Source organism: Photinus pyralis, unplaced genomic scaffold (assembly GCF_008802855.1).
Source record: "Photinus pyralis isolate 1611_PpyrPB1 unplaced genomic scaffold, Ppyr1.3 Ppyr1.4_LG6, whole genome shotgun sequence".
Classification (NCBI taxonomy): Eukaryota; Metazoa; Arthropoda; class Insecta; order Coleoptera; family Lampyridae; genus Photinus; species Photinus pyralis.
This window is the reverse complement of record NW_022170663.1, coordinates 1826801-1838132: the sequence shown is the minus strand read 5'-3', so window position 1 is coordinate 1838132 and position 11332 is coordinate 1826801. Positions and strand designations below refer to the sequence as shown.

At 35.0% G+C, this 11332-nt stretch overlaps 3 protein-coding genes across 4 annotated transcripts; 2 read left to right on the top strand and 1 right to left on the bottom strand.

Annotated features, from left to right (window-relative positions):
* The first annotated feature begins 331 nt into the window (after positions 1 to 331).
* Positions 332 to 2133, top strand: LOC116173804 (V-type proton ATPase subunit E). The gene is made up of 4 exons (XM_031491508.1): positions 332 to 500; positions 555 to 730; positions 780 to 948; positions 999 to 2133. The coding sequence occupies exons 1-4, from the start codon at positions 468 to 470 to the stop codon at positions 1299 to 1301; spliced, it is 681 nt and encodes a 226-aa protein (XP_031347368.1). The 5' UTR covers positions 332 to 467; the 3' UTR covers positions 1302 to 2133.
* Positions 2134 to 4257: 2124 nt separating this feature from the next.
* Positions 4258 to 5208, bottom strand: LOC116174062 (mediator of RNA polymerase II transcription subunit 29). 2 transcript variants are annotated; one of them, XM_031491840.1, is made up of 5 exons: positions 5069 to 5208; positions 4878 to 5015; positions 4771 to 4832; positions 4639 to 4723; positions 4258 to 4591 (listed from the first exon to the last, which is right to left on the bottom strand). In XM_031491840.1, exons 2-5 carry the CDS (start codon positions 5001 to 5003, stop codon positions 4379 to 4381), a joined length of 486 nt encoding a protein of 161 aa, XP_031347700.1. In that variant the 5' UTR covers positions 5004 to 5015; positions 5069 to 5208; the 3' UTR covers positions 4258 to 4378. The 2 variants fall into 2 exon arrangements, with proteins under 2 accessions (XP_031347700.1, XP_031347699.1); XM_031491839.1 differs by lacking the exon at positions 5069 to 5208 and having other exon boundaries at positions 4878 to 5062.
* Positions 5209 to 7079: 1871 nt separating this feature from the next.
* Positions 7080 to 8740, top strand: LOC116173993 (kinesin-like protein KIF18A; the record flags this gene model as incomplete). Its single annotated transcript, XM_031491757.1, is given in 2 exon segments — positions 7080 to 7627; positions 7678 to 8740. Coding segments are annotated over 2 exon segments (1266 nt in total), but the record flags the coding sequence as incomplete, so codon positions are not given.
* Positions 8741 to 11332: the final 2592 nt, after the last annotated feature.

Below are 11332 nucleotides of genomic sequence, written 5' to 3'. Positions count from 1 at the left end.
ATTCAATGAATGGAAAAACGAGCCCTATTCAAACTGTATTTGAATTGAGTTTGTTCTTTTAAAATTTATGTTTAACGCAAATTTTAAATCTGCCGCCAGTGTTTGTTAAGCTTTGGCCACTACGAGTAAATTGGCCATCAAAATTGATTGTCAAACTAAGAAAAATTATTAATTCATATTTATTGCATTTTTTAAGCAATAAAAAATCTAATTTGATTTTACAATTTTCTAAAAAATGCCGAAATTAATATAATAATTTCGAAAGATACTAATTTGAGTAATCACATGGGCTGTCATATGAATGCCAAATTTTAAGCTTTCTGATTGGCCAGATTCATTAATACATTTTGCAGCGACCAGCTGATAGGCGTTGTCGAATCTTCTCCGGTATTCACAACTTAAATAATCGCTTAAGTTTTATTAGGCACGAATTCTTGAACGGTCTTTAACAAATAAAGTGAGCAACAATGGCTTTAAGCGATGCGGATGTCCAGAAACAGGTAATAATTTTCTGCCGATTCGAAGGACTGTTTTTAGTAATGTCGATGTTTCAGATTAAGCATATGATGGCTTTCATTGAGCAAGAAGCCAACGAAAAGGCCGAAGAGATTGATGCGAAAGCCGAAGAGGAATTTAACATCGAGAAGGGTCGGCTCGTTCAGCAGCAGCGCCTTAAGATCATGGAGTACTACGAGAAGAAGGAGAAGCAAGTTGAATTGCAGAAGAAAATGTAAGCGTATTTTACTTGTGCCGGTCAGTTTGTACGAGTTTTGTTGCAGTCAATCGTCGAATATGTTAAATCAGGCCAGGCTAAAGGTGTTGAAAGTTCGCGAGGACCATGTTAGGAACGTTTTAGATGAGGCTCATAAACGTTTAGGAGAAGTGACACACAACAGTTCTCGATACACGGAAGTACTAACAACCTTGATTCTTCAAGCATTATACCAGGTAGAATCTTATGTAACCCATTCACCTACTGTATAGACACTGTATTGTAGCTTTTCGAAACGAATGTAGTCTTAAGAGTACGCTCTCAAGATCAGGGAATTGTTGAAGCTTTAATACCGAATGTTGCTTCTAAGTACAAGGAGGCTGTTGGAAAAGACATTCATTTGAAGGTTGACACTGAAAACTATTTATCCTCCGATACAACAGGAGGCGTCGAGCTTTTAGCTCAACAAGGAAAGATCAAAATAAATAACACTCTGGAAGCTCGTTTGGAACTAATCTCTGCCCAGTTGGTACCACAGATACGTACCGCTTTGTTCGGACGAAATGTCAACCGTAAATTCACAGATTAAACTAATTTGTGTTTAATTGTTAATTCATTTTTCAATGTTTATATCTAGTAGCATTCCACAAAATTGTTCAAGCTTGTAAATAGTATTATTTGCTTCAGTTTATTGGTAGAGTATAGTAGAATGTTTTGAGATAGTGTTGTCCTTTAGGTATATGTAAATAAATTGTCAACACTATTAATTTATGTTGGTTGATGATGTTTATCAGTGTTACAAAATTAAATTAATGTTAACTTTTCTGTTGTAAGTTTTATAGCGTAAGTAAAGGGCCAGTCTAATATTTCATATTTCAGTTATACTTATATGATAAGTAACCACCTATCTGAATACATTTGTTACCATGAAAGATAACTGCCAGATAAGTTTAACGGTAAGATGATCCTAAGTCTGTTTTTCATCTTACAGTTACACTTATCTCGCATGCCTATTCACATTGAAGGTATCTATCAGATAAATTTAACAGAACAGTGGACAACTGGCCCTTAGTAGAAGATAGTGCTTTAACATTAGATAAAGTAAAGACAATGGAATGCACAATCTAATATTTGGTATTAGCAGTTATTTGTAAAATTTACTACAGAATTATGGAATACTAGGCCCTCCACAAATGATCTGAGGTACAATGAAAGTGTTGTAATTTATCATCATAAAACTTCAAATGTGGATAAAATATGAATCAAATCAGGATGTAAATCATAGTTTTGTCATGGCAATAATTTAGGAAAAAACCTACTACTTCTTGATTAAATCAATCAAAAATTATTAACTACTTTATAGCTTCTATTCTGTATGTGTATAAGTGATGCAGAGAAATAAACCACCTCTTGTAAGTTTCCTGCATGGTTTCTCCACTCTTGATAAAACGATTTTTTACCAGATGTTTACAAATGTCCCTTTATAGTCTACTATAATAATAAGTATTAGTATGCATAATACTATTATAATGGTCCTTTAATACACATTGATCTGCCACTAAACTAAAAGTGGAAGAAGAATGGGAAGTATTGATTATTAATAAGTATTTATTTATTTGCAAAATGTACATAATAAAATAAGCACAGGAAGCAACATAACGTCAAATACGGTAAAAGTAGCGAGGTTTCAGGAAAAATGTCCAACTGAAAAGCCTCTGGCCAGAAAATAGTTATTTACCTATTATACAGGCAATAAAGAGATGTTTTACCGTCAAGTGAAAGATGTTAGTTCACCTCGTGAATTAACTTTGACAAGATGGATAGTTTCCCTTTATCTTCTTGTATAATACAATACTTTATTTCATAGCAGAAACCATACAAATCTTTATAAAACTGTTCTTCCGTCGTTTCCATGGAAACAGTTATCTGTTCTGAACTGCATTTTATTTCATGCTCCACAACACATTTTTAATAAGAAATTGACAGAAATCTTTAGAATACATAATCATTTATTCACTTTATCACAGATAAAGTACCCGTATCTGTGCAGGTGGTCACTTTGCCGATTCAAAAATTTAGTTTTGAGTTTGTATTTTGTTAAACATATGAAAATTTACGCATACTGCGCTTCATAGCGAACGTGAACAAAAGTATGTCTGGCATTATGAACGATAACGAGGTGTATTGCGACATTCGATACGACGCAAGGAGTTTGAGTAGATAAACGTTAGTTTGATCGGATTGTAAGGGCGTTTTCGACCAACGAGGTTAGACTTTTAAAAAGTTAGCACCTATACTATAATGTTCTGTATTAAGGACTTTATTTTCGCATAATTGCGACTATCCTAAACGAGCACGTACCAATTTGGATACGCTAATTATTATTATTCTTGCTTTATGCCGCGTAAATACAAAGGGTTTTCGTTTAACTTCAAGGGCGATCACGTTTAAATTTCGGTGTGTGAAAAAATTGGTTCGCGGTCGATACTTGCCGTTGCGAGAAATACCCTACTTATTATGTTTGAAAATTTGCGGTTCCAAGAACCAAAACGTTCATTTATTGTTATAGTTAGTAGATAGCACTTTAACTTCGGGTTGAAACATAGTAGTGAGAAATCCCAAATTTAAGCGAATATATGTGGGCGAATAGAGAAACTATGTCAATAGTACGGGAGGAGGAAAAACTTTTTAGCAGCCTGATTCGTATAACAAGGCTGTTTATTTAGAGGTGGTAAAATATACGCGAAGGAACGTTTTCGAGTTGGAGAAACGCAGTTCAAATAAAAAACCGGACTATAAATAAAGTGACATTAGAACTCATTGTGATAAACAATGAATTCGGCTAGTTACTCAAAGTTGAGTAACGTCATATTGGACAGCGGCGCCTTGTGCGATATATAAAATTTTGTATACAACGGCATATACGGCAAGGAATTTAAAGACAATTAATTGATGCATTTATCTGCAACAAAACTTGGTTAATAATAAATTGGACATAATTAATATCAACACAGCGGAACATTTGTTTATTGTTCCTGTCCATAATCACGATTATAGAGTATTACTGTCGCTAGATTGAAGCCGTTTGCTGGATTTTGAATTTCAGGTTTTAAGAGGCGATAAAGGGCCAAACTTCCGCAAGGTAAGGGATATAAAATACGTTTATTACTGAGTCTATATGGAACATTCTGTGTATAATAAATATATTGAAGGTGTAGAGAAGGAAACACAAAACCTTATGTTTTACTCGTAGCACACACCAGAATGGAAGTCATAGTGTAGTATGACCGCTTAAACTACTTTTCACGTATTTTTAGCAAATGTGCCATTTCTCATGTTTTATTTCGTCCAGCCGCGTAAGGGATCTTGGCATTGAAAAGTTGCAGACACAATTTGTCCAATCTGCTTCCTAATTGAACATCATCGATTTCATGTGAAATGGCAAATACATTGTTTATTTAGTGGTAGATCAAAATATTCATTTATCACCAATTTCTACTAATATACAGGGTGTTCTATTTAAAAAAAACTGTGTAAGCAGAAAATAATTAGAAGTTCTATATTTATATAATTCGTTCACAACAACAATCATTTATGTGGCGTCCTTTCCGCAGACTGCCACATAATAGGAAACGCAAACGAACATTAATATATTTGCTGAAAACATCAATCAGAAGGAGAAATATTTTGTGCAGCGGCGACAAGTGTATCGTGTATTTCCTTCGTGAACGCTATTTGAGAATTAACTGTACTCAAAAACTGAGGGTACGTTAACGTATTGTCTGGGATGCCCAAGTTTTCATTTCTAGTAGGTGCTACGGGTAACTGCAAATAGCGATTTCCACTTTCACCTTGACTTAAACACTTAATAGATGTTTTCTAAAATTGTTCGACAGTTGTATTTAAAGAATGCGAGACAGACCTACCAAATGCAATTCCACTTGATCGCAAATTGAATAAAACTCTTCTAGGCATTTATCGAAACGAGGTATTTGGACGTCCACTCCTTTCCTAAAAGATAACATTTCAAAATTAAAATCACCAAGTAGGATGCTTACAGTGATCCTACGTCCACTTGGCTGTTTTGATTTAAAGTTTGAGCTGCCGTTTTAATAGTGTTCTAAAGCATGTGTAAGTGAACAGTTTGCGAGTAGGTATACTTTACCGAAAGTGATTCCCTTAAAGGTCCTATTAATGTTTTTATTTTTGATATATTGTCTAATGGTTGGGGTGGCTGCTGTTGCTGTTGTTGAGGATTTTGTGGAGGAAGTCCAATTCCTGGCACATTCATTTTTGTTCAAACCTACGAGTACGTAGTTCAAACCAAAGGTTCAAAAGTTTATTGTAATTTCTAACCTCAAAAGCCAATCACAGAAATACAACAAAGTTCAGTGATGCCAATGCCCCAATCATAACATTACTATGCAACCCTGTAAAAAGTTGGATAAAAATCGGTGTTGTCACTAATTATATGGTACAGTGGGCGGCAATCACAGAGTTTTATCTTTGTGGCGGCAATGCAAACATTGGGGATTGGGGAATTTCATCCCAATCATTTACATATTCTTCAGATGCTTTAGATTCTTCGAACTTCGGATGTTCAAACGTTTATTCCGATGTTGTAATTTTTTACTATTCAAATCCATTATAGCATCATGCTTCATTTTTAATTTATTCGATTCTTCGGAGTTTTCAATCAAAATTATTCGAATCCTACGATTTCTTTTGATTCTTCAAATTATTCATATTTTTTTCAGTTTTTCAAGTTCATGTTCCATATGAGGTCAAAGATTATACTAGATTTTTCATGAGGTTAAAGATGATGGAGCATTGTAATTGAACAATCTGGTGCACTGCAAGTAGGCAATTCGGTATATTGATACCATAATGAGATCCACATCAAGCCATATTGTTCATTATCTCGGAGTTTGAATTCGGTTTGGTATATATAAATGGGAACTCCTCAGGTTATGGATATTACATTTTATAGGAAAACCTTTGTCATGAAGTCACTGCGACTTTACAATAATTAAATGTAGGAAGAAGGCAGGACCCAAACAACTGACTCCATTGTTGCGTACTGAACGATAATAATGCGCCTCATGAAAGAGAATGTGCGCTTCTTTTCTTCTATTACCTATATTGCATGTAAAGGGTACACACAATATAATCATCAGCTACCCAGTATTAGATTAAACAAGTAAAAAGGTTTTCGCCCTAAGGCGGGTAACTTCAGCGCATTTTCCATAAATTGATCAATACTTTCCCAAAGGCCATACCTATGGGCTCTATGTTTTTCATTACTAGAGGCATATATAGTTAAAATTTTAAAGAAATATCTTCATAAATAAGGAAGTTGACACTTACTGCGCAGTTGATATTGCGCGTCCTGCGCATGCGCTTATTAATCTGATATTTACAATATGCAATACGTTTGCTCTTACTGTAAGCATCTATGGTTAAAATTTCAAAGAAATATTGGCATTGCGCAGCCTGCGTATGCGCACATCTGATTTTTACTATATGCGATATATTTGTCTTTACTACAAGTATTTGTAGTTAAAATTTCAACAAAATATATTAATAAATAAAAAAGTTGGAAAATACACTAAAAAACTACTCATCAGTTGTTTTTAAAACTTCAATACAAATAAATTGACATTTTTCTTCTGATTACAACTCGTATTTTATTTATACATCTACTCTAGTGGCAATCGGCTATTGCTTCATCTCCTCCAACATTAGAAGTTTATTTAAAAATAGTGGCTGATTAGAAAAAAAATTATGAGAATGTACTGTATCGGGGGTTTATTCGAAAACGGGATGATTCTGGCGGACTCTGAGACGAAATAAGCCCCACCAATCAGCTACTAGAACCATTATCAGTTGACATCACGACTTGGCCGCTTTCGCGTGGGAGTTTAGGCCTCGTCCAAGCTGTTACCGGCTCAATTCTACGTGTTGGTTGTAGGTTTGTGAAGTTTTTAGACTGAGGCGGTTCAAATTCGGCCTAAATTTAATAATTTACTTGGCTTTATTTTACTCGCAAATAAAAATTGTAGACCTCTCAGATCCCTGGTAGAAGCGAGTTCAAATTCACCAAACTTATTTTCCATCTTAAACCTTACTTTTGTTTTATTTAGGAGAGTTGTGAAAAATTAGATCGGGATTTCTTCTGGGGGTTGACGCAACAGAGTACTCTTGACATTGTTTATTTTAAAATCATTATAAAAACTTTAACTACACGTTTCAAAAATATGACTCTTAAGTTCTTTTTATTGCCGCTAGAGGTCTCATCCTTACTTGGAATGGCGAATAAGCGCCTTGTTGCACACGTTGCATTCTACTTTTTAGTAGTATACGCAAATTTTTCTTATTTTCCATTTCCTTATTATACTTCTTTAAATTTGGTGGTCGCCTTAAATCTGATCTAAATGAACACTAATTATTTCTCATGTTACCCTGTACATAAAAACTTGTCGACCTTGACAAGAAATCCCTGACGTTTGAATTTTCAAATTAACGGTTTTATTTAACCCACCAAAACGGCCACAAATTGACAAATCTGTTTGTGTTGATAAGTGTATCGCCTTTGCAGTCATATTTGGCTTTATTTCGTTATGATAAATCCAGTGTTCTCGGGATATAATTTACATGACAGTTCTGTTATCTCTTTTTTTTGCTTATAAAATGTGAGTGGCCATTTGGTTTTATGTTGAGACTACACTTGCAAAACAACTTCAAAATGGTGAAAAACAAGCGAGATCTAAAATCACCCGGACGAAATCGATCGCTTCTTGGTACTCGACCTCGTTCAAGGCAAAGCATCACAGGAAAATCGGCTGCGGGAGGTAACATTCGGGTGGTAATTCGAGTGAGACCTTTTAGTGAACGTGAAAACTGCAGCAATCACAAGTGAGTTACGACTCTTTTTTTTTATTAATTTGACTTCGTTTTGCTTTTAGAAATGTCATTAAAATTGTGGACGAGCATGCACTCGTCTTTGATCCGAAAGAAGACGAAGAACCTTTCTTTTATCATGGCGTACAGCAACGCAATCGAGACATCATGAAACGGGCAAATAAGCATTTGAATTTCACATTTGACCACGTATTCGGAGACTCCACAAATAATGAAGACGTTTTTGAAGTCAGTACAAAAACGTTAATAGGCAATTTAATGAAAGGTTACAACTGCTCTGTCTTTGTGTACGGTGCGACCGGTGCCGGTAAAACACATACCATGTTGGGATGTAACACGGATCCTGGCATAACATTTTTGACCATGTTGGAGTTATTTAAGCAAAAGGAGGAATTACACGAAGAGCGAGAGTTTGAGATTGGTATGACGTACCTGGAAGTGTATAATGAAACCGTTCAAGATTTACTAAACCCCGGCCCTGCCCTTTCGTTACGTGAAGATAATAAGTACGGCGTCGTGGTCGCCGGAATTAAAATGCACCGAATCGAGGCATCCGACACTCTCTTTGAGCTACTAGAACAGGGCAATCGGAACCGCACGCAGCATCCGACAGATGCCAACGCCGAGAGCTCTCGCTCGCATGCAGTGTTTCAAGTCTACGTCAAAATGAAATTTAAGACAACGGGCGAAGTGCGTGTCGCAAAACTCAGTATGATAGATCTGGCAGGAAGCGAGAGGGGAGCGGCGACCGGTTACTCGGGCGCACGTTTCACCGAAGGGGCGAATATAAACAAGTCTCTACTGGCGTTAGGAAATTGTATTAATAGTCTCGCCGACGGGCACAGGCACGTTCCTTATCGAGATTCGAAGCTAACTAGGTTACTCAAGGATTCGCTCGGCGGAAACTGTCAAACCGTAATGATCGCGAATATCTCGCCCAGTTCGCACAACTACGAAGATACGTATAATACATTGAAGTACGCGATGAGGGCGAAAAAGATTAAGTCGACAATTAAGAAGAACGTCGTGAACTGCGAGTCAAATCTCAATCACTACATACAGCTGGTCGAGCAGTTGAATAAAGAGATTAAGGAATTGAAAGTAAAGGTGAGTTGCCTTTCGATTTGGCTCTTTTCTTGACAATTTTGAATGTTCTTTGTCTTTTGCCATTCTTGCTCTTGTTTATTCCTCTAACACAGTTTTTATTTTTTTTTATACCTAAAATCTGTTCCTAAAAAACTGTAGTGATTTAAAAATACTTCTACGCCACTGATTACCATGTGATAATGCAATTTTTTTTATATTTTTATAGTAAGTAATCAATATATCGTAGGCTGTAGCTACCTGTTCCCCATATTCCAGAGATGGCAAACCCGGGCTCTTAAGGGTTGAAATGATCTGTTTCCCTTTATCGTCGTGTAGTACAAAACTTTATTTTATAACAGAAATCAGTATAAAAGTTCAGAAAATTCTGAAGTTAATTTAAACGTAAAAAAAAGCAACCCTATCTCCCGTCATTTCCATGGAAACAATATTGTTTTCTCTTCCGAACTTCATTTTACTTCAGGCTACGCGTCCCATTTTGTAATAAAAATGACATGTACTTGGAATGTACCGGGTGACCCTTTAAGAATGCTCCTTGGCCATTCTGGGGAACCGTTCGTTGTATAACTTAGGGGTAAAAAATTATTGGATAAATCGGTTATGAAGAATCGCTGGAAAATATTTTCAAGTTCTAAAAATGACCACCAGAGGGCGTAACTGCTATCTTAAATTTTAAAATTGCATTTTCTTTCAATTTCTCATAATTAACCGCGTAATTAACTAAACACTCTTTTTTCACATTTTTAAAGAGAACCAGTTTATCTATTCGATTTTCGTAAAAATAAAAACTTAGTGATTTCAAAAACAAAGATGGTGTGGGGCGTTCAATTGTTTTTGCAATAACCTGCTTGAACTTCGTAACCGTATGACCGATTGTAACAAATTTGGTATCGTTGAAAAGAGCATTCCTTGGGAAATAAGAATTAACGAAATATAGTTAATTTAGTTGAATCCTTCTCCGCCAGGGGGCTAGTTTTGACAGTATGACCCAAAATCCTAAAAAAATCAAATGGAATGATATGACTTTTTCTTTATGAAAAAGTAGCCAAATAACATCCAAAGAGGCCAGTGAAAACCGTTTTTCAAAATCTCGTTCCTAACCTCAAATATTGGGAAAATAAGATTAATTAATTAATTAAAATGATTAAATTGTATCTTAAATTTACTTTTGACGTATTTCCGGTATTGTCGATGGCGCGAAAGATTGTTTGGAAAAGCACCCTACACTTTTAGGTAGGCCTTGGAAAATTAAACAAATGAAACATGATTCATTATGAAATAATAACAGCCGTAATTTGTAAGTTATTCTGTTGTGTTTACATTCAGAAAGTGCAGTTTTTTGAATATGTAATCTTTTCTAAAATGCGTATTTCAAACCAAGAAGCATGTAATATGCAAAAACAATTGAACGCCCCACACCATCTTTGTTTTTAAAATAACTGACTTTTTGTTTTTACGAAAATGACTCGGAAAATGATAAACTGGTTCTCTTTAAAAATGTGAAAAAAGAATGTTTAGTCTATTATGCGCAATTGAAAGAAAATGCAATTTTAAAATTAAAGATGGCAGTTACACCCTCTGGTGGTCATTTTTAGAAATTGAAAATATTTTCTAGCGATTCTTCATAACCGATTTACCCAATAATTTTTTTACCTCATATGACGAACGGTTTCCAAGATAATGGTCTATTTATTAAATGTTTATTTCCATTTTTTTTTTTGTATCTTTTTTGTACAGTGCTAATTTGACTATGTTGCATTAGAACTTTTGTAGAGATTTTAACAAGCTGTCATATGGTATAGTAGATGTGTACAGGGTGTTCCATATAAAAAAGTCGCATTTTTGTTATCTGAAAAATGCGATGTTGTTTTGTTATTTTACTTACAAATTTGTATTCAGTAGAAAACAATACACAATTATGATAATTTAACTGTCTTTCTAACTTTACAACTAAGAAAGTTTAGCAACAACTACTCCGCATGCAGGCGGTCGACAAATAAAATAAGAAATCTTAAAATTACTGACCTTTTTTTTAAATCATCCCATTAATCTGTTCGTACAAGGTTTGCGATATTCAGGTGCACTTAACTCACACACAAACGTTGACCGCTTCTGAACTTCACTTTGCTTTATAAAACAGAATTAAATGACAAACGAGACTGTCTTTATTGGTACTGTAACGTAAATCTAATGACGTGATTTATTTATTTACAGTGAATTAATAAAAGTCTTGAAATGAATTGATTTATAACACTTAAAATATTATTTATCACTCACATATACACAATTTATAACAGCGCGAACTATTTATTACTTAGGCTTTGAAATTGGAACTGTCTGAAACGCAATTCAATTTGCTTATATGTTATTTTTCGAAAGTTTTCGATACAATGTTCTTCAACCAACTAATAAAGTGGCGGCCTGTCGCTTCTGCGCCCAGCGTGCTATGGAAATTCTGATAACAGATTCAGATTCCCCCAAAAAAAGTGCCCATAGAATGGCCCGTATGAATAAAAGTAAGCAAATGCTTATACTTGCAAAATTCAAAGTAAATACTCGGAAGTGCTCCTTCCCACTGGGCGACTTAGCAGCGCT